The following is a 26,894-nucleotide window of genomic DNA, read 5'->3' on the forward strand; positions in this document are numbered from 1 at the left end:
CTGTTAATAACCAATTTGGCTAGCCCATAAACTACCGGTGGCATCAAATCCTGGTGAGTTCACTATGTATCAGACATTTCTCACCAAATGTGCACGGGTGGCTCACGTAATGTCAAGCACACCCTTCTAGTCACAGAATACAGACACGTCAAATACTGAGAAATTAGGTCAAAGGGGATGAAATAAATGTCCATTCCGTTGGTAAACATACAGTACTAGAAGTGATCTTCATGACTTAGTCTTGCAGTCTCTTCAGTTGCTCTCCATTTTGGAGTCTTGTCGGACTCCCTGGGGGTTGCACAGTATCCCGCGTGGTAATTACTACATGCAGTAATGGTTGCGAGAGGAGGACATTTCCTCCACACACAACCTAGTGGTTTTTATGAAGTTTCATTTGAAAAACCAAGCGGTTTTCACCGATTTTCGTTTAGAAACTATGAATTTGGTGGTGCGGCAATCCGATTACCACCAATTTGTTACAGCACCACCACATTCTAAATGAGGCCCTCCGTCTTCTTTAAGGTCTTTGCACCAAAAAGGCTTGCTTGGTCCAGAGCTCTGTCCTCCAGTTAGGAAAGATTTGCACGTTAAGAAAGCAGGTGTTCATCAAGAGCAATATATATGCTATTTCAGCGTTTCTGCAAAGGAGGCAACAAATTAAAAAAGAGAATTTTAATGTGGCATTCAGTATGATAAAGCAGCGCGAAATTCCTCAAATGAAAATCTATTTTTTTATTTAACTACTTTACAAATAAACAACAGCTAAGCAGAAGGTGCGCATTAGAACTTTAATTGCAATAGTTAGTCTTTAGGAACGGCAACAGTCCTACAAGAATGCCTTTAATTTCCTGCGATCTTGCACTGTAATTGCCCATCCATCAGCTGCTTTTAATAGCTGCACTTTGCAAACTCACGGATGATCAGCTCTTGTGTCTGGGCGCAAGGATGGTTCTGGGTCTACAAACCTTTTTCAGAATGAAAAGCTACAATCCTGCCAATCGTGTCTTGGTAGGAATGGCAGTGTACTGTAATGGGTGTTAAAGGCCAACACCGATATGGCGAGTCTGAGGCTAATCACAACGCACATAACTATGGTTAATGGCCACAAGCATCTCATTACAACATGTCATTACAGGCTGTAATGACATTATGACATGAAACCCCACCACAGTCACGGCATCTCCTCAAAATCCATCTGACCTGCAATTCCAGACCACTCATAATTCCCAGAAGGCTCGCCTCAACATTCCTACCAAGAATCTGAAACCTCGCCTGTTCCCTACCGTTCCCCAGGATTCCTCCAGCCGCACCCAGACCCCACCATCACCCACTACCAGCATATTTAAAAAATAAACCATAGGAAAGCCAGTCCTTGTGTAAGGGTGGATGCATTCAAGGGGCAAGTCTAGTGTATCTCTATTCACTGTGTATCAGGAGAAGACATAGGACCTCATTACAAGGTTGCCAGTCCAGTAACAACGGTACCGGTAAGCTCGCTGTTACCATTGGCACCGGACCGGCAAACTGAGGTCTGTGAGCGGGTGCCTTACAGCCGGCAGGTTTGATTTGCCGGGCGGACCGGCACCTGCGTGCAGACCTATACGGTAGCCCTGGCACGATTATTACCAGTGCCAGTGCTACCGGCCTCCCCATTCCGAAATGGAATGGGGAGTAATTTTGACGGGCACCCGGCGAAGGGGAATTACCGGGTCCGCCAGGGCTGGAATGCCCCGGTACATCCCAATTTCCGGGTGCCAGTAAAATAAATTACTCTGGCGGCAGCCGTGCAGGTATTTTCCAGCATGGCTACCGCCGGACTCATAATGAGGCCCATAGACATTGTAGTGAAATCTAGCTGTGTTGTGGCTGGAATCCAGTAGCACAGAAAACATATAAGGAGACTAGCGTATGGAGGCAAACACAATATGACCAAATGGATGTGAGACGAATACTGTGCGTCTTATTGTTAAAACATATAAAGGCTGCCTTCATGTAATATGCCACAACCTAAAGAATCCAAACATAGGGCCAACTTCAATTATATGTACCAATTTTTCCATCGTAGACAGGTGGGACTTTTTCCTGATGTATGTTTTAGGTTTGCAGGTGCCATCATTTGAGCAGTACCTTACAACAGTACTGCATGAGGCAAGCAGCGCATCATAAAAACTATTGTGACACACAATCCCAGACTGATTGTTCTTTGCCAGAGAACAACCCTCCCGTCTAGCTTGGAAAGAGCCCATCACTCCCAGCAGTACCAAAACCAGAATCAATGAACATATTTTTTAGGAAAGGAAAGGATTACTTACAATCCTTGAAAAGTTCCACAAGCAGCATAAAACTCAGGTGAACTAGAAATGTTGTTTGCTCCACATCCTAAATAGCCTGATAACTTAAAGTTGTGGACAATTGCCATTATTTATTGCTATCAGATGAATAGCAATCAAAGTAGAGTTTCCAGACACCATACGACTGGCAAGATTGCACCCAGTGCTGTAAGCAAAGGGACTAGACTTTCTAGACCTGTTAAGGACAGACGGGCCTAAGTGAGAGACAGGCCACATATGCCTATCTACATGGTATTGTGGGGTTTAATCACAGCCCCCACAGATATAACTGAAAGGCCAGGTTAGGCCTTACTGCGAAGTACATGTTCTTATTGCTAGGCTTACCGGTGAATGAAAAGCCTGCCTTAAAACTTCAATAGTGCTAAATGTGCCTAGCAAATACGAATACCGGTATTTCTGCAGTTGACACAAGGAACATTGTAACATAGAAAGGCACATCACTGTGTTGGCTAAGAGACCAACAGCAGCATTTTCATTGAAACTGCCACACATGAAAGTGCTGTACAGGGAGAGAAAGTGAATAAGTGGGCCCCACTTGTGCAATACAAAGCTATGTGGATATCTTTCCTTTCAGGTGAACAAGACCCACTTTTCAGCACAAAAAATGAAATCATGTTAAAAAATAATGCATTTGTGAGTGACTAAACTGAACAGCAGCCCTTCAATTTCAGTTTGCCACAGCAATAGAAATTGCTATGTGCAAATCAAAAGAAAGACTCTGCATTAGCCGAAATGACATTTCTAATGGACAGTGGGGTTGACTTCACAAAATGAACATCCGCCACTCCTGCCTTTTATCAGCCTTCCTTAGCTGATAATCAATTGCGGTTATCCTTTCAGGCCCAAGCAGAAGGATGTGGCTAGGGCATGCAAGGTATTTATTGATGATCTGTATAAACAAAGGCTGCAATCAATTAAGTGAAGCTGAACTTTGAAAAATTCCTAAACTGAAGAAATTTGGTGGACTAAATCCTGGCTTCTCTGCCGAGAGGCGGGGTGGGGCATGCTATAAAAGAAGATACAATCTTTGTTGTCTCCCTTAACTTAGCTTTGGGCTTTGCAGGTTGAACCAACAATGAGGCCACAGAGCTTGGGGAGCATTCCAAGAGAAATTAAACCTATTTGGAGAAATGGGAGTTAAGCTTTGCATACATGTTGAAGATTTCCCATTAGTTTAAATGGACTATCATAACTGGTGATTTTCTCAGCAATGATAAGTCGCACAAAGTTCATTCCAGTGTCATTGTAAAGCTAATTTCAAGGCAACAGTTTTGATAGAATTCTGAATCATGTACGATTTTGGGAATTTCAGTTTCCACCTAAAATGTGTTTTCAGCTTCCATGAAAATGCACTGGATCTAAAAATTGGCTAGCTGATGGTTTGTTAAATGAGGTATCTGGACACAGTCGCAACTATTAGCCATTTTGTGTATATGGCAAATAACCATAGCGTGCTGAAATAAAAATAACTTCTACTGATCAGTCATGAGGAAGGGAATATTAATATCCATATATCATGGCATTTATTGGTACATTACAAAATGTTGCCATGTAGGGATTTCTGGGGTAAAAAGCTGACAGCTAAAACAATGTGTAAATGGCAAAGGGGTGCACCACTTCACTTCATCATAGAAATCCCCTAGCCTATCTGCATGGAGGAGTGGGCTCTTAGAAGGAGGAGGAGAGAATGATCTTACAATGAGAAAGGTAGCATTAATAAACTGGGACCTCCAAATTGTAATAGTCGGAGGTGTGGCTTATACATTAAAAAGCACTTTCTCTTTGCAAGAGGGGGATCAGCACTGCTGTCACGGTTCCAACAGCTGCATACCTTCCTTTATCTCGCCTTCTTTTCAGAATGAATGTTTTCCACATCTGCTCCGTTCCACGGCCTCTCCTTTCAATCATCATTGGAGGTTGCCATGGCGATATGCCTTGCACAGATGTTCGACAACGCAGCGTTCCACTACAGCACGACGTATGCATTGGAACGATCACATGATTGCCCTGTCTGTTCCGCATGGCAAGCCCCGCCCATTGCACTTGCATAAAACACCTCCCGTTATCCTGCAAGGTGCTTCTGATTGAAGTTAGTACCTTTCTCCAATTTTGTCTGAACCTCCGAAACGCTGATACCATTCTGTGTACCTGAACTGCTTTCTGCCTTGTGATTCTGCTCTTTTTAAATTGAACGCATATTACCAATCACTCTGCCTGTCCCTCGGACTGTCTACTGCCTTCCGGAAATATCCTTGTTCATTGCCCGCATGGTACTGAAACCTATTGTGCGACCCTCAGCCTGCCTCTGTGTGTGTATTTTGTTTTGTTTGTTGACTACGTACTACTCCTACTTGCCTACTTCTGGATTGCCTCTATGCTTCCACAAGTACTGTCTTCTTCTTCCTATTCTTTTGGATTTACTACACAAGAATTATCATTGTGCACAAGACCTAAACACCCTGCAGAGATCTTCTAGTGCACCGTCCCGAAACAAGTGCGTCTCGTCCACCGTTCAGATGCTAGTCCCTTATTAGCATTCCCTATTCCTTACATTTTGCTTACCATTTGGAACTCCATCTTCAACATATTTTCACTTTCTACCCAGACTACAACATTCCTGGTAAGACCCCTAGTTTAATCTACTCTCTTTCCTGGCATTGGATGCAAGCTATCACATAATAAACACCTCTTTGTGTTTTCCAGTGTGAAGAAACAGGGTTGGAGAGCTTCCTTCAGGTCACCCAAGAATAGGCGAAGTCCAGTGCCTAACTAGTAGGTTATTCTTCCAGCTACTATTCTGATTGTATTTGCTTCCTTAATCCTGTTCTAAACTGTTTCTTTTTCTTTGCAGCCGGGCACACTGGCGGTGTTTGCCCTGCTCTTTCATTTGATTTACACCTCTGATCTTGTGAGTTCCAAACAGCAGAGAGACGTATCAAGGGAAAGAGCTCCCTCTGCGAGGAGACTTGGGCCAGTTCTGGTCCCGGTTATACTACACAGCAGTACTCACTTCGTATACTTGGTCTTGTTTTGGTAAGTACTGACAATAGAATTTGACCAGTAGACAAAGAAAAGTGGCCTAAAAAAACCATCAGCAGACAGGAGCTCAAATCTTCCAGGGACATTTGCCTAACCTCACCTGGGGGAACAGCTGAATGGAGATGTAACCCTTGCCCGGGAGGACAGCCATTGGGGAAGCCTAAAGCTGAGGAGAGCCAAAGAGAGGGGAAGTTGGTGTGCAACGTTGACCAAGTATCAGGACCAGATCCCCAAGTTCCCACAAAAGAGGGTCCTGCAACTTGGTTGACATTCCTGTGCATCAACCCCAGAGATATCCCATCTAATTACCTTGCCCAAAACGAAATTAAAAGGGGTGGGGCATCTGCTTGCCCTAATATTCTCCCCTTAATAGTTTGTGGGGTTCACAGTTTGTATTCCCTTAACATACGTGACTGTATATTAATTTAATTAACTCCCAAAAATATTTGATACAGGGGGGAGCTTGGAAGCGTTTGAAACTTCCACCCTCTCTCCTAACAGGAATAGTATTGTAGTCATATAAAGTAATTGGTGTGTCCTTATCACAAAACGAAATTGATAAGTGACATGCTGCCCAAACCTTGCCTTTGAAATAGAAAGGTGCTGGTTGCAAAACAAAATTCCTAACTGATACCACTTCCCAAAACTCTGCCTTTCAATGAAAGGTGTCCTTGCCACAAAAACGAAATAGATATTTAGCCCCATTCCCAAACCTCGCCTCTAAAACCAAAAAGTGTTCTGCCACAAAAAAATTCCAACTGTTACCACCACTCTTTAAACATTGTATTTAGCAAAGGGGTGCCCTTGGCCCCAAACGAAATTCCTTTACTGTCCCCACTCCCTAGACCTATAAACCGAGGGGGGGTTGCCTAGCACTGATGCTTGGGGTTGTGGGTGCTATGGGGATAAGTGCTTTGCAAAAGTGAGACCTCATGTATCCAACACTGTACGTGTGTGATGTGTAACTTGTTTTAAAGTCAAACTAGTGTTTACTTTGAAGCTACATTTTGGTCAAATAATATTATGTGCATTACAAAAAATAAACTCATTGCGTGCTGAAGCTTTGTTTTGTGCCACAAAGAACCAAAACCTCATGGAACCTAAACTATAAATAAATATATATTCTGCCTCTACCCTTGCCTGGTTCTTGCCTGGTACCCTTGCCTGGTTCTTGGCTCATTGTTAGCACAGGGGGCGCGATCTACGTGGTACTATATGAGTCATAGATAGGGCGCATTGAATCCTAAATTAACGGTTGTGGACTTGTTTACTTGGGGAGGAAGGAACTCTCCCTGTTGAGCGTGGTCTCCCAAAATATCATTACAGTATGGCTTTAACTCTGCAGCAACAGGCACCAGGCTGCAGTAGAGTTTATGGCTGTATGCAAAAGTGATATCTAGAAGGAGCTCCAAGACATGTGGCACCACTATCCATTTAGTCCCCATTCACAAGCGGGGCAACCCCTTTCCTCCATACCTTCAGAATCACCAAAAGGTTGCCAGGACACTCTAGCAACCTCCTCTCATGCATCCTACACGCATTCAAAGTGCATGCATTTGAAAGGGACTGCATTTAAACAGAAAATCCGGATGTGATCAATACTGATAGTTGTCTTGGCTGTCCAGTAGTTCAAGCTTGCTTTTATTTTGCATTATTTCCCCACAATTCCCTCGCTGCTTTCCTTTGATTCGAACACAGATCTTTTTTTTACCTAGTAGGTTTAGACTGAAGTTCGTGAACGTTTTGAAAAGTAGTATCTTGCAATTTTCAGGTTACAGGACAGAAAATATATAAGCAGCCATACAAGAGCTGTACAAAAGAGGGAGCGTATACAGAGAGAGGACGGGGAGGGAGTGCAGGAGTCTGGGAGGATCGGCTTCAGAGGTGCTATACGTTCATCACTGGGCGGTCTCTGAAGAGTGGCGTGTTGAAAACATACGGCACCTAAATACCTTTTACTCTGGATTGCATTTGTGCACAAAATTAACATTTTATGTGTGATTTGTGTAAGAAAATGTACGGTGGTTAGACGACCCCTGAAGTTGAAAACCCTAATATGTTTAAATGAGGAATGATAATGTAGGTAAATGAAGTATACATTCTCCCCTTCAAACTTATTCCCATTTTTAAAATACATTTCGATGGCACATTCTCCCACTGGAATGCTTAACAATGGAAAGTACACTGATATTAGACTGTTGGCTTCAGTAATGCAACTAAAGATTTTATTAAAATTGAAAACTTGGCATAAGCTAAAATTGATTTTGCAGGTTTTTTTTCCCACTCATCCCATGTCTCCTGTGTACCTTCTGCTGCCTGTAGCGTGCCCTTGATAAAGCCTGCCAAGACTGTTGCCCGCTCATGTGTCCTTTTGGCATCCTGTCCGGTCTGGTCGCCATCCGCAGTCACTTTGGTGGCCTGGCAATTGAAATTGAGAGAAATAAAATTACAGCCGGTACTATAGATTGAATGCGAAATACGAGAATATAGCTAGCTGCATAAGGTCCCAGTGCGGCATCAAATAACAAGTGATCAATGGAGTATTGATTGGATCTCATAGGTAATACCACATCCCCTCTACTTTATCATAGAGCGTTATCTGAGGGCCGCTCTGGAAGCCTCTTTCCGTCACCACTGAAAACGGTACATCGACGGTTAGGACAATTTTTAGTGATCTCACAACCCATGTTGCCGAAGTGGTGAATACGTCTCTTGTGGCTCTGCACAAAAGAAGGTTGCAGCAATTTGCACGCAATGCAGATTCGATCACTAAAGAAGCTGGTTTCAAGAAAAGGTATCTTGATTGCTGAATTATTTGGTCCAGGATTTGAAATCAGAATATCAAATAACAACAAGAATAATGCAAGGGAATTTAGCTTGAATTATTCGTGCTTCTTCAGTTGCATAGGAGGTTTCAACAGGATATAAGGACAAACCATGTTGATGCAATGAAGTTCATGACTGTTTTAGTAATCGTTACGTTGGATGACAACGACAAGTGTAAGTAGGATGGCCTGATCATAGCGAATATCATGTCTTCTTTCACCCAAATCCGTGAATGTTTGAAGTGCTTGGTGCAGGCTCTTCCATTAAAAGCTAAGGCCTTATATTGTCGGCCTGAACTAGATAGGAAAACATTGTAAGCCACTCCCACACTTTTACGCAAATCCTTAGCGGGGCATAGGAGCACAGGCCTATTCTAACTCACTTGGCAGTGCAGTGACATATAAATGAAAGTTATTTCATTGCAATAAAAGCGTTTAAATTTCCTTAACATTTTTGCCTGATAGCTCGGTGTCTGCTCTAGGAAACTGGTCGAGGGATTCATGTTTGCGCAGTTACGAAGTCAGCACAAGATTTCATACGCACCTCTAGTTTCCAAATTCTCTGAATTGAGTAGCTCAGAAGGAGAAGCCGAAATCAAGTGCTGATTTGTCAGGATAATAGTACTCTTGGCCCAGGAGGGCCACATTGTTATAGTGCACTTAACTATAATGGAGTGAGTGAGTGCACCAGTGTATGAAAGAGGGATTGAACGGGAAGACGTGTTCAGTGGTATCCAGAAAACAGGTGTGCGGTGCATGCTGAGACCATGGTGGTGCAGAGGTAAAATCAGGTGTATTAGCAGCTTGTGCCAGGTTGGCAGCTTTTTTTTTTCCTAAATGAGAGGTCGGAACATAGAGGACTCATACTTGTCAGCCCCTGGCGTGGCATGCCACGTACCATGGAGCCACAGCATGGTCTTTCAACACAGAATGCTCACTTAGCAAACTAAAAGCATTTGTTATGACATCTGCAAGGACTCAATTCCACTAAAATCTCTGGGGCTCTTATTCTCTGGAGGCAAGCTCAGGGGCAACGTGCTCGCCTTGGAAGCAAGATTACGTGGAGCAACACAGGTTCAATCCATTGGTCCGCACTTAGAAATCTCGGTATCAGGTAATAATGTCCCCATACATAATGTTGCTGGGAAAAGCCATTGACAATATTATATATGGTGATATTATGTATGGGGACAGGTTGCAGGGATGTCCCCTGCTCCCATTTTTTAAAAAGCCTAAAAAAACAGGGGTTGCAGGAGTGTCCCCCGCATGTTCAATGTAATAATGACTCCGCAAAAAACAGCGACTTTTTTGTCAGGGGACATTTTTGCAGGGACATTATTACATGGAACCGAAACCTCAGGTTATTAAGCGCGTTATAAATAACCAATTACAATTACAAAGCCCCATGCAGGCAGCAATTGAAGCAGAATGACATGTTCTTCGGCTCGTCCCACCATGTAAATGCCAACAGAACTTTGAAAGGCAAGTTCATTCCCATGATCTTCAGGTGATTTCCTGAAGTGTGCAGGAAAGCAAAGCCAATCCTTTCCCGGAATCAAATCCAAATTAAATGTTTGATCTACATCCATATGCTCTAGGTGGTCTTGTTTTGTCACTTAGTATATATGAGTCACAATTTGGGAGCAGTATGTGCAGCATCAGATCCTGATGGTTCCAGACAAGATTTCCCTTTTATCTGACACTCAGAGCCTTTTCAATGTCTTTACCTCCAGAGGGGACCGAACAGATCCAAGGCCCAAACAAATATATTCTCCCTTGCCCCATGGCGCCTCAGATACTAAGTAACCCATGTCTCCTTCAATGTTTTTAAAACTTGATGGTCTGAAAAGGTGCTACATTGGCTGGCCAGAACTAGATCAAATTTGCATATTTTCTTACAAGGTAATAGCTTTACATTTCCTTTTCAATATGCTCACACTTCGTTCAACAAATAAGAATAGCAATGGTAATTCTGTCACCAGTGCTGGAAATGGCAAAAAGTACTTTTGGAACCCAATGCTTCTGGAGCGGGAGAATGGCAGCAGTGATGGCTCTGCAATTCGGGTTGAGTCCTGGCTGAGTGAAGTCACCCCCCGTGCATTCGAGTTTCTGCCACTCAACCCACCACTGCTGGATGTCTGTACAATGTGTCCTTACCAGAGGTGACAGATGGAGACCCGGGAACCGCAGGCTGATGGAATCACAACCTTTAAGCCAGGTGTGATGTTGGCTTTCTTTCTCTGGTAGGCACAGTATCATCGAGCAGGGGACACTGGGAGGGTATGCAAGCCCACCTCGGAAGACCGAAGAGGGCAGATGATTTCCACTGGTTTGTGTTTGGGGCAGATCAGACCATTTTACACATGCTCACAAGGTGAGGTTTAAAGGCCGAAAGAGGAATTCCCTGAAAGAGGATGAGCGGGAGATGGTTGAAGATAAATGAGATATACACTTTGAAGATATACATCAACCATAGACCATAGATAGCAAGCAACATTGAGGGAAAAAGTCAAAGTTTGCAGACCACTGGCCATGATCCCATGGCCAGTGGTCTGCAAACTTTGACTCTCCAAATGTTTTTGATTCCAACTCCAATCAATGCTAGTCACAGAGTCAGTGGTCAGGGATAACAGGAGTCGTTTTCCAAAATATTTTGAGGGCCACCGCTTGCTGACTTCTGAGTGCTTGGGGTTAGGCTCAGAAGGTCTATTGACAGTTGTCTCTGATAATGTTTTGCATTTGAAATAGTCATAGAACATAGCCCAAAGTAAAAACCCATATAATTGTAAAAGCGTACAGTAAAAAAAGATATGCCACAACCATGTATAGCTATATGGGGTTTAATCAAAGGCCCAAACAAACATAACTGAAAGTCCTTCAAACACTTCCACATGGAAAATGGGCATATTTATGAAGGATGTGTGCAGTTCTGCAAGTAAAACAAGGAAGAGTTGTGATAACATGCAAAGGCTATGTGAATGGCCTATCCTTCATTACAAAGGAAAGGTTAAACTGAAAAACAGCCTTTAATTCACATTTGCAGAAGAAAATCAAAGCCTCCTTCTACACGAAAAGCAGGATTTTCAAACACTTGAAACTAGAATGGCCTTGCATGTGCATTTTGCAGTTTTAAAGCAAGACAAGAGAAACATGTTCCCCTGCTAAAATAAAGATATCAGAGAAAATAATTGGTGTGTGTTGGCAAGATGCAATGTATTAAATATATTATGCTTCACATGCAAAATACTGGCAACAATTGAAAAGAAAATGCCACTTTGTTTCCAGGGCACACATGTAAATTTCATTTAGGCCTGAGGCAGACTCTGTTGCTGGTTGTTGGACAGACTTCACAAATGACTTCCAGCTGCAGGCCTGTTGGCCTCCTGATCTGGAAAGGGGATCCCTTTGAGGCTCATGAATACCAGTTATTTACAACTGCAATTAGGTGACTATCAGCCCTGGGTGGGGAAAAATACCAAACAATTGAAGGTTTTGAGATGAAAACTTCAGATAACAAGACAAAGTGCCAGATGTCAGCATGGCCTTGTGGCATCACAGGGCAGAGGTGAACTGTCTGAAAGTTGGTGGGTGGAGGAGATCCTTATCATACAGCAAACAACAATGTGGCTAATGTCTTTTACCCCGGTCTTAAAAAAAACATTCAGTCCAGGAGGCTCTGGTCACATGCTTGGCAAGAAATTTGTATTTATCTATTTCTATTTGTAAAGCGCACAGCTGCCCTCGGGCATCGTGGCGCTGTTAGGAATACTTGCTTGGTTACATCAGTGCATGCGGTCAAAATCGGTAGCATAAAACATGAGAGCCACCCCATCTTGCAGGGTGGCAACAACAGGTAATGCAAGGGACAAAAACGGTAGCATAAAGCATGAGAGACAACCCCATCTTGAAGGGTGGCAACAACAGGTAATGCAAGGGACAAAATCGGTTGCATAAAAAAATGAAAGCCAACCCCATCTTGATGGTTGGCAACAACAGGTAATGTAAGGGACAAGATTGGTAGCATAAAGCATGAGGGCAACCCCATCTTGAAGGGTGGCGACAACGTGTAATGCAAGGGACCGAGTAAGTAAATTAAACTGGCCTGGAGAAATGAGAATTAAATGAGAACTAAGATTTGCCTACATGTGAAGATTTCCCATTAGTTTAAATGGACTATCATGACTAGTGATTTTCTAAGCATCAAGTCGCACTGCAACCATTCATAGTTAATTTAAAAGCTAGTAAAAAGCAGGTTATTCTGATGTGAATATGATCCACATGCGATATTTAGAAATCATGTTATCACCTGAATTCTGTTTCTGGCTGCTCCACAAATTTCCCGAATTTAAGAACTGACGAGCTGATGTAGGGTAAAATTAGGCATCTGGAGAGGAAATTGCATGTTCCTAACTATTATACTATTAAATTGCCACATGCCCGTGCAACATGGTGCGAACACAGCTGCTATTTTATCAAATCCCCCATGATTGGCCGAAGTGGAATATAAATATATCATGGCATTTATTAGTAAATTACAAACATTTTCTATGCATGTACCTTTTGGCAAAAAGTTGGCATGGAAAAAATGTCAATATCAAAGAGGATGCAATATTTCTGTTCTAGACTCCTGAAACAATCCTTAAAGAGAGGCTGGAATTGAGGGTGGAGAGAAATGTAAATGTCCAACCTGGTTGCGAGGTCATAAGTTAGCAATGCCTAATGTTCACTTTCTTTGGCAGAGGCTTAGAGAGTAAAATTGTCTTGCACTATGGAAGAGGGAACAGCTGTGAAAAAATCACCAGAGTCTCAGGAGGATAGCTCAGCAGCAACGTGCGCACCTTGGAAGCAAGACGACATGGTGCAACACAGGTTCGATCCCCGGTCCGTGCTTAGAAACCTCTGGGTATTAAGCGTGATATAAATACCTATCATATCATATTAAAGGAGATCTGCTGAAATTGCATCTGGGGGAAATATTGGAAGAGGGCTGGAGCTGTCTATTTCTTGGGAGACTATAAAACAGTGGTTGTGAGGCTTCCCTGGAATCTTAGAGGGAGAATTGCTGTGGAATTCCATTGACTGAAGTGCTGGCCAGAATCCTGTTTTTCCATAAGAGCGAAGTCCTGCTCATTCTCCATGAGTGAAGAGCCCAGAGATTTCCAGAGTAAGTAGATTGTCCAAAGAAATGTCAGCGTTGGAATCTATTTAATTAACCCATTCACTTTCATAGTGGGCTATTTTCCATTCATGTGTGTGGGGGGGGGGTAACATTGTGTAGACCCTTAGCATATTTGACTGCGTATTAATTTAATCAACTACCAAATAGATTGACACAGGGGGGGGGGGCTTGGAAGAATTCAAAACGGTCTCCCTCCATCCTAGTGGGAAGATACAAGATAGTCATTTAAAGTAATCGTGATGCCTTGATTGCCTGTTCACCCCTGCCTTCTATAATGAGAAGGGGAGTCCCATCCCAAAATGAAAACTCCCAACTGAAACCTTTACCAAACATGTTTTTAAATGAAAGATATACTTGCCACCCAAACGAAATTGATAATTGTCACCATCCCCAAAACATGCCTTTCAAACCAAAAGATACTTCCCCCTTAAACGAACATTCTCAACTGAAACCCATTCCCAAAAACATGCTTTTAAATAAAAGGTGTTCTTAGCCTAAAAAAACGAAATTCCCAAATTTCATCACTCCTTCAGCATTGTATTTAACCACAGTGTTCCCTTGGCCATACAAAAGAAAATTCTGAACTGTTCAACATCCCCAACGTGGGCCTTTAAGTGAAGGGGGGTATAAAAAAACAAAATTCACAATCATCCCCATTTTACTGTCCAACTTCCCCAACAAAGGCCATTAAGTGAGGGGGGTCTGAAAAACCAAACTTCGAAATTGTCCCAACTCCCAAGACCTGGCCTTTGAACAGAATATCAAGAGCTAAATCGCTGGGGCACAGTTTAAGGGTTCCTGGTTGTGACGGGCTTCCTCCTTTCTCCAGGAAGGGACAGTTTGCAAGTCGTCCAGGATGCTTCGGGGTCAATGCAGACAGGAGATCCAGCCCCCCTTCCATCCCAAGTGAATGGAGGACTTGGGCAAGGTCGGGGACCAGTCCCACCACACGACGGGCAGGATCTGCCTACTGGCGATTTACGCGGTGTAAGGCAGTAGAACCACTAGGGCACCACTGAGCCGGGAGGCCGCTGATGGTCTTAGGTAGTCAGCGGTGCCAACAACTGACAAGGTAGCAAGGATGTCAGAGAAACCAAAACTGACAAGACTGAAGGACAAGGAGGGAGGAAGATTGGAGACAAGGTAGAGGAGAGAAAGAAAGAGCTAAAAGGGAGAAGCAGGACCAGGAAACACAAGGAGTGCACAAGGCAGAGCAACAAGGTTGGAGGAAACCAGGGACCAAAGAGAGAGAAAACAAGGACTCAACCGTGGGAGTGATGAGACGTAATGAGGCAGAGTATCATCAGCCTAATATAGCCCGAGCGAGGGATTCCGGCATCAGCGGTTTCCCTGACAACTGCTTGCTGTGGCCAATCAGCTGATCACTGAAGAGAAAGGTATGCTGTGACGTTGGTGCACCGTAACCTGATCCCAGAAGTGTACCGTGATACTGCAACGTCCAGGAACAATCTGCTCCGGTACCTCACGCATATGTAGGCATCCAAGAAGCCGTAGACCAAGGCGCATCCGCCCACGACCTAGGGGATACAGTCTCCATATCCCAGCACGTAAGTGGTGCAGGCAGCATGAGTGAGCACAGGAACGCGTAACACAGAAGGGTGTTGTATGTCATTGATGCTAGGTTTTTTGGGGCTGGGGGAAAAAGTGGTTTGCAAAAGTGAGACCTCATGTATCCAACACTGAACGTGTGATGTATGTCTTGTCTTTAAATCAACCCTGTGTGTATTCTTAAGCTAAATTTTGGTGTAATATTTTCCAGAGGCATTTTTACAAATCTGTAATTTGAAGTGCTAGTATTTGAAGTGCGCAGGGAACTACAATTCTCAAGCCTTGAAGATGAACTAGTTTTCATAAAGTGGAATATGTGCCTATGTTTGACACCAACAGAAACTTGAAGATTATGTCCTAGTATTGTGCACATTATTACAATTGAAATTTAACATTCAACTGGGTTGATGGGGAAAGAGTGTCCAGTTTATCTATCCTGTGTGCCTGTGTCCCATGCTTGTGAGACAAAAGTAAATGTAGAAAAAGGGTGTTTTGTAATTGAAGCTCTGTTTTCTGCCACAAAGACGAGGGCGGCTGCGATTGAACAAAATTATTATCCATTTGAGCTTATAATTCAAATAAATATATATTCCTTCTATACAACGGCCTGATTCTTGGCTCACTGTGGGCACAGGGGTCAGATTTATACAGCTCTATATGAATCTTCAATAAGGCCAGAGCTAAAAGAAAAAAACTAAGTATAATCGGACTTCCTGATTGGGGGGTTTGGAGTGCAACACCCCAGGTTAAGGGTGGTCTCCCAATTTAACGCTACAAATAGAGAACTAATCACTGAGACTTATGTTTAATGTTTTTTTTTTCATTTGTGATTCCTCCATCCCCCAAAAATATCTTTAAGCATCATAGAAAAAGATGCTGCAGATGAAGCAGCCAGTAGTCGGATTCCACTAAAAAGTAATCATTTTGCAGAATTCTCCCAATGTCACTCTGCAGCATGCCATGAGGGCGGAGATGGTTCCTGGAGGAAGGGAGTTAAATTACAATTTCACGTGTCACCCTCCAGCCATACAATCTATTACAGTCCCGTCCTTACGGCTAATCAAATACATTCCTGAACTCCCTCGTATGAATTAGATTTCCTAGCCACAAGGTGGCAAACTGTTGATATTGTCTCCCTATCATAATGCTTTTTCCCCCCGTGATTACTTAATAAAAAAATAAAAACCTCTGCAGGCACTAAAACCTGCCTCATAAAAAACAAAATAATCATCTTCCATAGAGAGGACACCCTGGGGACAACGACCCCTTCCAGATAAAAATGAGATGTCTTCTTTTGATTTAATTTCTTCTCGGGAATGGTGTTTTCTTTGCAGCGCCGAGCAGCCCCTGCGATAAGCCCCCACTAGTCCCCCACAGATTCGATTCTAAATCAAGCTGCCTTTTCCTACTGCGCACTTCACAGCAGAGGTGGCCGAGCGCGGGAAAGAGGCTTCCGCAACCCGGAACAAAATTGAAACGGAGACATTTGTTTACACGGCAGGCCTGCACATATCTCGGGGCCGGAGACATGTGCTGCAGCTGTAGTTAAACACTGACGGAAAAAAAGATACCGCCTCAGGATTGCAATTCAATAAGAGGCGCCATAGAAGCCTTCAGTTGTGGTAGTGCAGTGGCGTACAATCTTTCAGACAGCAAGAGCTTTTTCAAAAGTAATGTTGAATGGCTGAAGAAATAAAGAAAATCCTATGGCAGAATCTAGCTTCCCTTTGCTTGAAGGAAAGCATGTGCGCTTTCGTGCTAAGTACCAAGAGGTGCCATGGCGCATACTAAGTTACTGACTGGGGAACCTCAAGAGTCAAGGCCCGCGTTCTATTCGCAGCTGCCTCACTGTAATACCTTTCGTGATTCTGATCAAATTGCGTTAGCCTCATGCCGAGGCTCGGACTAGCCTATAGGACAATTGGTCCATGGCTGAACCAAAAATGCAAAATGCTAAATATAGGCCATTTTTTTGGCAAATGTTTCATGTGGTGCCCAAGACAATTTTATGTCACAATCCGACGCTGCCGATGTCACATACCCGTGTTTATGGTAACCGTTCATGAACAAACTTACACGGTTTAAAAATGAAATAAAGACAAATGCGCACCTCTCTTCACATTCCCCTCGGGCACCAGTGTTGGCCGCAGAGACCGGCCCAGCCCTACTTTTCTTTGCGGTTTCTCGCAATTGAACATACTCTGCCTCCAGTCTCAAGCTTGCCATGGCAACAAGATCTACTCCCGCCTGCTGGCACACAATTTGTGTGAGAAAACATGAAGGCGAGCCTGATTACCCCTCTTTCCCTTGCCCCAAAGTTTCAAAGTGACCTACAATTACAGATTAGACAAATACCACATGGTATTACCACTATAAGACATCACAGACCCGGCACAAGGCTGGTTACAAAAATAGATTCAGTTTTTATTATTATATATTAAAAAAGCATCAATTGCCACACAAATACAATATTACACAATTAGACAAATCTCAAAAGAATTTTTAAAAACTTTTTTGATAAAAGAGAAACACAATTGCAGTATGCACCGAATATAGAAGGGGGTGTAAACAACACAAAGTATATACATTTATAACACTTTGTTTGCATCAAAATCCAAACGATGATTCATATGGGTATTTTAGATAACTGTCGACATGTTTCGGCCATTTTGTATTTCAGACACTATCTCTAGTGTCTTTAGTTCTTTTCTTTTTTGGCCATCTTCAGGACACAATTTCTTCAAGAGAGGTCAGAGACGACTCAATACCCCAAAGGTTGATCAGCATGACCACTTTTTGATAATTTGTAAGCAGATTATGCAGTGTTGGAAACCTCCGGAGCAAATTTAACCCTGCAAAGCCACTTTTTGCATTTGTTTATCAACACATGGACAGGGACGGGTTAACCTGACGCAGGGCTGTGCTTCACCTGTTGCATGGAGAAAAACCGCAAGTTACTTGCACGATGGTGAACACCACAACTGCAGTAAAAGCAAAGTTCACACACTGCCGACCACTGTAAATGCCTTTTGTGCGTGTCAAGAAGCTACGGATCCTAAAGGTTATCCGAGCAAACAAAGGTCAATCCTCTGCACGGACCACAGATGAAGATGGCCAAAAAAGAAAAGAACTAAAGACACTAGAGATAGTGTCTGAACTACAAAATGGCCGAACATGTCGACAGTTACCTAAAATACCCATGTGAATCATGGGTGGGATTTTGATGCCAACAAAGTGTTATAAATGTATAGTCTTTGTGTTGTTTACACCCCCTTCTATATTCGGTGCATACTGCACTTGTGCTTCTCTTTCATCAAAAAAGTTTTAAAAAATTCTTTAGAGATTTGTCTAATTGTGTAATATTGTATTTGTGTGGCAATTGATGTTTTTTTTAAATATATAATAATAAAAACTGAATCTATTTTTGTAACCAGCCTTGTGCCGGGTCCGTGATGTCTTATAGTGGTAATACCATGTGGTATTTGTCTAATCTGTAATTGTAGGTCACTTTGAAACCTTGGGGCAAGGGAAAGAGGGGTAATCAGGCTCACCTTCATGTTTTCTCTTTGAGTTTGTTCACTTTGAGTCTTGATCCCCTGAGATAAAAAATTGGGAACATTACCTGGTTTTGGTCACACACAATTTGTGTGCCACTGCATTGCTTGCACACGTGCCTTCCTTTTTTTTTTTAAATCGAAGTGTCTTATATCTTCAAAAGTGCTTCAGGAAGCGTGCAAGCAATGTCAATTCAAGCTACCGTCCAAGCCCACACTGGTAGGAACAAAGCACAGAGTGTGACTGCAGTAGTAGAGAGCCGTGGCGCATTGAGAAGGTGAAGAGGCGAGAATGAACGATTATGCAACCAGAGAGACCCAAAAGAAGACCCACGCATCCAAGAGCCACTGAGGAAGCAAGAGCAGATGCAGGGATACTTTGGGATAGGAAGAGGAATCACTGGTCTGTCAGGCAGTAGGTACTGATATGGGACCCAAAGGCACTGCCCAAGGAATCTGGTTGTAGGAGGTGACTTACGCCGCCCTTACTCTTTTCTGATTGGAGTGGATGCTGGGGCAGTTATCCTCACCCTTTCCTTGGTAAGGAATACAGTGAAAGTGGACCGGTGGGTGCGGTTTCTTTTTCTGAAGTGAAGCCGCAGAGTAAGTCAAAGGTAAACAGCCCAGCACCTTTAAAAGGCAAAGATGCCCGTCCGCTGCCGCGCCATTTGGAATATTTGTATGTGTGGGAAGGGCAGAGGAGACCGCTGAAAGTCCAGGAAAAAGGCCATAAAACCTCAGCTCTGTCGCTGCAAATGTTTGCTGAATAACCCGCCCTCTATTTACTGCAACTTTGCATTGTTTTCATTCATGGGCTGATGGAGGAAATGCATTTCTGAAGTCTGGAATAAAAATATACAAGCAGGAAACAGGAACATTGTTCAAACAAATTGTCTTTACGGAGTATGTAGAATGGAAGAAAACTGCAATATAAGGTTTGTAAAACTGGAACAATTTGAAAGTCCTCTTTAAATGAATGTAAACATCTTTAAAAGTATAGAAGTATGGGGTCCAGGAGTTTGCGACAGTCAATTTGAGCTGCTTTGGGATGTATCAGAGGCAACGTTCCTAGGCTTCCCCTTGTTCCCCGCACCGCACTCATACTGCCCTGCTCCTCTGCCCAAACACGATGATGCAAAGGTGTAGGTGGGTCAGAGGGGTTGCTGAGGAAGGAGAGAGCTGTGTTTTATCAATAGCTGAGCGATTCAGGCCTGGCTGTGCCTGATGGGAACTTGGGAGGATGCACGCCAGTTCCTGTCCACCTCACGTACACCTACAATTACATGCTCGGGAGGATAGCTCAGTGGCAAATTGCTCGCCTTGGAAGCAAGACAACACAGAGCACCACAGGTTCAATCCCCGGGTCCGTGGTTAGAAACCTCTGGGTATTACGCGTGTTATAAATAACCTATCATAACCTATCATAACCTATCATATGCCAGCGCTGACAGCCATGTCATCACCAGGAATGGCAAGGAAATTATGGCATCAGGACCGCCCTGTCTTACCTGGCCCCTTGGGCGCGTGGCTTTTGTGGATGTGGATGTGGCATGGAGGAGCGACGAGTTGCTGCAGATCTGGATATGTGGACACTCCATGGTGAAGTGGGCGGGAAAAGATATGTCGAAAAGGGTTTTCGGGACACAGTTGCGGTGTAGTTATAATGTGGCATTGTTGAGGTGGTATGGGGTGGGGGGGCTCAGGTGGGACCAATTGTTGCCTATGCTGGCGGCTAGTAGGGAGCTTCATGCGGTTTCGGCAGCTCTAATTTTACATTCACGGGAGAAAGATTTGGTTAGGGATACAGGTGTGGCACTGTTAAAAAAGATGAATGGGGATCTGATTTGTTTGAGGGAGATATGGCCCAAGGTGGGGTTGGTTTGGACCAAGTTGATGCCGAGTAGGGTATGGAGGGGGGCTGTGAAGGACAGGCGGTAAAACGAAAGAGGAAAAAGTTCAACAGGGAGATGGTGAAGTTTTGCAGGTCGGGGGGGTGCGAACACTGGTGCACCAGGAATTTATGAGGATTTTGAATTATTTTTGGAGGATGGGGTGCACTCGTCACTCATGGGAAACTAGCGCTACTTGTGTGATGTTAGTGGGGTGGGGGTGGGGCAGAAAGCACACCTCATGGGAGGGATTTTCTAGTGCCGGGCACATGGCACTTTGGAGGAGGGTTGGGGGGACGCACAATGGGGTACTAGCGCGTTAAAGGATGGCGGTTGGTGCTGTTTGCACGAACAGGCTACCCCAGGGGTACAAGAAATAGGGGGAAGAGGCATTGAAGAAGAGGGGCGTGACTTTGGGGAGAAGATGGAGAAAGCGAGAATGAAGGTTTAGAGGAATTGAAGCGGAGGGGAGGGAGCAAGGGACAGAAAATGATGAATTTAAATTGTTTATTTGTTTGGGCAATTGTTAATTGATCTGTTAGTCTGTAAGGCCAGGGAGTCAGGTTAGCTTGTTCTTTGTAAGCTGTGGCCTGTCACATTAAAGCAACCTTTTCCACTTTAAGGGAGTCTGGGATTTGTGTGCAGTAAGCCCAAAAGAATATTGTCATTGTGAAAATGGAGGCCACAGAAAAAAACGTGTGGAAGTGTCACATAAACATGCATTGGCATGCGCGCAGCATAGCGTCGCCTTCTGCTTACCAGAAAGGAATGCTTCACACGGACTAGCAAGGAGGGAGCCTGCTTCTCCCTCAGCTGCGCATGCACAGGTCAGTGACTGCGGAGGGATACACAGTGCTAAGATATTTTGATCAGTCAGCACTGGCTGAACCAAAGGCTCAGGCGTCGTCCGCACGCTCTCAGGCGTCGGTGTGTTGACCTCCATGCAATGCGATACTTGGGCCCTGACTACAGCGCTGCAGCGCTGCAGCAAGCTTACCCTGCTCAGAAGTTCATCCATCTCGGTGACAAGGCTGTTGAGGTTGTTCTGCGCCAGTTGAATAAGTCTCTCCGGAGCTCGCTGAGGTGACAGCAAATGCTGAAAAGTTATTAGAAATATGTTAGCCTTACACATCACTGTGGCGCAGCGCTGACGAATTGAAAAAGGAACACTCGTCGTGCATTGCAAGCAATCTTTACAGCTGTTGTCAAGAACTGGTGATGTCCCTGTCCCCACGAGGAAGACAGAGTTACAGTATGGAAGCCCACGGTCAAGGGATTGATAGAAGTAAGGAGAGCAGAGCATCATGAACCGGGTGGCATTTCAAACATAGAACGTAAACAAAGAACCAACTTCCCAGCATCTCTGCTTGATAATAGCATCCGTTGTACCCGTGGCATGGTTGACTTATATTTCCCATGTTCTTAGCTGTGTATGGGTCATGTCACTCAGGTGTATTCTAACTCAAAGTTTTGCAACATCCAACTCCCGCAGCACATTCCCACTGAGACCCCGGAATCAGGTCACAGCTCTTTCCAGGTTCCCAATGCATATTTGGTCCTCATTACGAGTTTTGGGGTAAATCGACCAAGCATGTTTACCATCACAGATACTCATTTTGGTGGTGAATCGGCCGAGTTACGCGTGACCGCGTGGCCGTGTTATTCCCCAATATGGAGTGGGCTTTGGAGGATTTTCTGCCATCAGTAATTCCGATATTGGTAAATCCTCAATGTTTCTGGAGGAAATACTTTCTGCCTGGCTCTGGAAGTATTTTTTTCCACTTCCCCTTCAAACTTGGACTATGGCTATGTGATCAAATTGGCTGGCATTTGTTTACTGCACCACTGTACTCGTAATGAGGCCCTTGTGGTCTGCCGTTGGAGAACCGAGAGGTCGGTTGGTCTAAGACAGGTCTACCAATCTAAAAGTCTGGCAGTGAACCACTGATATGATATATATTTCTTGCTACAAGGGAAGGTCATTATTTGCATGTCTACCTTAATTGTGACAAGAACACTTGGTTGCAGCACAATAGCTCGGATGTTTACTTCTATGGTGTACATTGTGAACTTATTGGAAATAGCAAGAGTATGGCTGATACACACATTCCTTGCATCACATTCAGTTTCACAATATCAATGATGCCCATGTTGCATTCACTAACAACGTCTTGCTTATAGCACATAACGTTATTTCTAAATGCCCCGTCCTCCTACTATGACATCGCTCTAGTGAAGTGTAGCAGTCATAATCCATGGCTGTGACCTCACAACAGGGGACAGCAGCCCTTTGCTTCCTGGCCCCCCTAGTGGAGTGGATAGGGAATAAATGGACCAATATAGGACAGTGTGGGCGGTGGGAAGGTTTGAGGGTTTCTTTGGGCCAGGTCTATGCATCTCTTATCCACACCTGTAATGTTGATTCATAGAAACGTATGCAGAAGGGGCCATAGAGAACATACACTTGTAGATGGGCATTTATCAACAATGCCCTTTCATTTGTTTTTGGGTTCTAAGTGATAGCGTAGACAACTCAAACATCAGTCTGGTCTTTTTATGAGCTGTCAATTGAAATTCCCTGAGCGGAATATTTCCCTGTTATTGATAGTTGTCCATTTACAATTCTATGTAACATGCCTTGTACATATCCAGGATACAAGCACTTACCAGAGTCTATTTTGGCAGGCAATTCCAGAGATCTGCGAGCTTTGGCTCACCAGGTGTCTTGGACAACAACTCCCATCAGTCCTACTCAGCAAAGTTAATGGTGAGGAATCTTGGAAGTTGTAGTCCTAAACATCAGGAGAGCCAAAGGTTCCAGACCTCAACGAATACTGGCACATCCAGGCTTTAAAATGGGACCAATAGAAATGTGCTATATCAAGACTGGAGGCTATGTTTGAATGGTTTCCTTTCATGTGTTCAGCAGCAATAAAACCGTAACAAAAGGCTATCTCCCAGACACACCTGCAATAAAAATAAACACCTCGCTGCCCGCTGATGCCCATGATTCGGTCCTCGCAACTTCATACTGCTCGTTCCCGCCTCTGTGTGACCGGAAACATTCTAGGGCACGGCCTGACTAGGATTCCGCCTCGCGGACTCCAGCAAGTGGAATCCACAAAGGTCCCGCCAACAGCATACCCATGGGAGGGCTGGAAAAACACACCACTATCTCTGCCACTTAGGTGAAAGTCATCAATTAACACGCCCTTCTTATATTTGTGAAATACTCTCATTGTGCACTCATCAGAATTGCCCATGCAGCGTGAGACTGAGATCAGGACTAGCAAATCCCAGCATCAAAGGGGTTCTGATTTAAATTCAGGGGAGACATTCATTTGCAATTCAGCCTTGACATGCCCTCATGCTTTTCAGAGACGACGAAGACACATGGACAGGGCATTGGGATCAGGCTGTGGAGATCAGGAAGCATCAGGCTCTTCATATCATCCTCCCAGGACTCATTTCAGGAACTTGGCATTACTGGAATGCGGGATAAACATGGCGCTTCAGAGGACATTTTGCAAAGCCCACATAGTACACATTCTGGTCTGTAGGCATAACTGGCGTCTATGAATACTAGTACATGTAGCCTCAGATGAATTCTCTTTCAGTGTGGCCGACCCGTCGTGATGGGGCCTGGAGTCTGACTGATAGGCCTCGGGATCCCCGGAAGGCAATCGTGTGCGCTCCATGAAGTAGGCATCGGCCCTCTGAGACTACAGCAGGAGATTTGGCTTTCAAGTGGTCTGGTGCTCGTGGCCAACCCCCGTGGAATTCCTATCGCCCACATCCCGAGGAATGAGCTGCAATCCCCCACCTGCCGGCTAACATGTGCTATTTGACCAGGGGTGCCATAGGCTAAAATCACAAGCAAATGGCAGAGTTGTCTCGCCCATCTGTTGGGTGGAAAGTAAGAGTGACCCAATTAACCTCCAGTAGGAGGTCTATTGTTTCACAATGTGGTAACCATCTGAAGAAGAACATTGACAGTGTACGGCCAGCCTGCCAGGATGTGTTGTTGAATCTTTCAGGCCTTTTGGTGAGGTACATCAGCTTACCAAAGAAGGCCTTGTTGATGCATTCCATTGCAAAGCTGTGCCCTGGTGGTAGTAATTCCATCCTGCCTATTACAAAAATATGCAAGGCATATATTGCTGTGCAGGGCATTAGATGTACGCGCAGCAGAGAAGTGCACAGTGCTATGGTAGGATCCAAAGCTTAAAGGCGATTTTATAGTGGCAATCTAGGTAATAAGACATGCGAGTATTATTCAGTAATCTACTCATCTTTACCAGTTAGATAGATGCATATTGACAGTATTACATACATAGCTACAGCAGGAGCTCTGCTTCCACAGAGGTACCTCTTGGGTTTGCAACCCTTCAGTTTTGGAAACTGAGTCCGAACTTGTGCAGTACAAAGGGGTTGACTGGTTTCACAATCCAACGCCATCTTTCAAATGAATCTCTCTGATGTACCCGGTGCAGACTGGCCCTTGATCGGCTGGGAAGTTGAGGGTCACTGTGCGGTGAATGCACAGGGCGATGTAGGGGGGCTTTGTCTTAGCTGTGTATGAAAATACATATACCTGACTCCGAACCAAAGACCAGCACAACATGCTTGTTGGCGCTGGGAAAGAAGGATGTCCTGGGCTGAGAGGGAGGTGGCTTGGGGAAGGCAGGATGCCAGGTAGGGGTCGCTGTTTGTTGGGGGGTGGGAAGGCAGAATGCCAGATAGTGTCTCATGCTCGGATGGGGGAGCGGGGTTGGTAGCCAGGATGCCAGGTGGGGGTCTTGTGTGCTGGTGGAAGGAGGCAACAGGACGCCAGGTAGGGGTTTTGTGTTGTTGGAGGGGATCGGAAGGTAGACCGACAATTAAGGGTTCTTGAGCTGTGAGGGAGGTGGTTTGGGGGAGGGCAGGGTGATAGGTAGCAGTCCTGTGTGGTGGGGCATGGGGAGGCAGGAGGCCAGGTATGCTTTCTTGTATGCGTGGCTTGTGCCTAGGCCCAAGAGCCAAGCAAGACATCCAGGCTCGGCTCTGGCCAGCCCTCTCCATGGATTCTCTGGCTCCCCCACATCTGCTCTCTGTGCAAATGATACAGACCTCCTGAGTATGGGAGAAGGCTGAACGGGCAACAGATCAGGAAGTGATGCCGTTTCCCCTGTACATTCTGCTGCGCGGAGGCTGCATTGGCTGACGTCATGCAGCAGATAAACTGAAGTGGTGCGGCTTCTAGCAGATCAACTGTTGTAGAATTAAAAAGCCTTTTAGGTACTTCCTTAACCGTTGGTGTTGTTCTTGATTTATGAAAAAATTGTAGTAAAGGTTTTTCCATCCATTTACTGGAAGCCACACTGAACAAAAGAAAGACGGTGAATGACCACCCTTGTGGGGGCACCGTCCTGTGCCACTGATCAGGCAGATGTCACAATGCTCCGGCAGAGGCCATCTTCTGAGCAGGTGACCTATAGCACCAGAAGAGGCACCCGGCCGCTGCCTTCAAGCCAGCATTGCATCTTGTGAGTAATATCCATGCCGTGTAACACCGGCCATGCTGCGAAGCGGAGCGCGCGCAATAAAACTCCATTAGCCATAATTAGTTTGATATTTCGTCTCCTCGTTTCTTCTCCGCCTATCCTCAAAGGGGAATAACTATTTTGCGACATCAATAATGAAGGAATAATCTCTTTCTTAATAAAAACACATTTCCAGCGTGCTGATTGCGTTGCACTCTTTGTTTAGGAAATAAGGCGCAGTAGGCAGGCCTGGAAAGTGTGAGTGGTTGTGTTCTCAAGCTAAGGGGAGGGCGGCAGAAAATGGGATTTACATTAATCTGAGCAATTACCAGGGAACAGGTATTTAAATATAGCCCGGAAAATAATCAGACGAGAGCAGAAACATGGAAATTGTAAATCTTGCTGCTTGAAAATGTGTTTTTTTAAAATGTTATTTTTCGTCAGTGAAGTGTTCAAATTGTTCTATTTGAAGGTGCGTCCGCGGTTATAGAAGCCCATTCGCTTCTCCCTTGATGGGGCCTAACGAGTTTGTGCTTGGTGGCAACCGGCACAAGACTCGATGGATTAACAGAGAAGGTTGTCTCTGCACCGATAACTCTGGCTGCCCCGTTCCCAAACCACTGCCACTGGCGCCTAGCAAGATAATGTGCCAAGATGTTGCTGCAAAGGTGAATGGCTCTTCACTTCTCACTGATGGACGGCGTCCATGCTTGTTGTCAACTGGAACAAGTCTTCATGGACGTTTCCAGAAAGGTTGCCTTTATACCATGACTCTGTAGCAACGAGGCTTCTGAACCCAGTGCCTCCAGCTGATAGCATGACGAGCAGGTGAGTGTGCACTCACTTCTTCCTAAGTGAGAGCACTTGGGCAATTCAGATGAACTGAGGGCTATTGCCACGCTAAACCATAACTACAGGGCTGCTTACTGCAGGGCCTGTGATATATATAGTTCCTCAACCCATATA

At 44.6% G+C, this 26,894-nt stretch overlaps 1 protein-coding gene across 7 annotated transcripts in view; it reads right to left on the bottom strand.

The window, feature by feature from the left end:
- Positions 1-26,894, bottom strand: part of LAMA2 (laminin subunit alpha 2) — a 3,027,572-nt gene that overhangs the window by 727,104 nt on the left and 2,273,574 nt on the right. For all 7 annotated transcript variants that reach the window (XM_069607473.1, XM_069607470.1, XM_069607476.1 and 4 more), the window contains 2 exons: positions 21,404-21,502; positions 7,697-7,808 (listed from right to left, as the gene is read on the bottom strand). In XM_069607473.1, the coding sequence (XP_069463574.1) occupies positions 7,697-7,808; positions 21,404-21,502 (211 nt within the window). The remainder of the gene's footprint in view (positions 1-7,696; positions 7,809-21,403; positions 21,503-26,894) is intronic.

The sequence above is a fragment of the Ambystoma mexicanum genome, chromosome 4q (genome assembly GCF_040938575.1).
Source record: "Ambystoma mexicanum isolate Mex_15411 chromosome 4q, UKY_AmexF1_1, whole genome shotgun sequence".
Taxonomy (NCBI): domain Eukaryota; kingdom Metazoa; phylum Chordata; class Amphibia; order Caudata; family Ambystomatidae; genus Ambystoma; species Ambystoma mexicanum.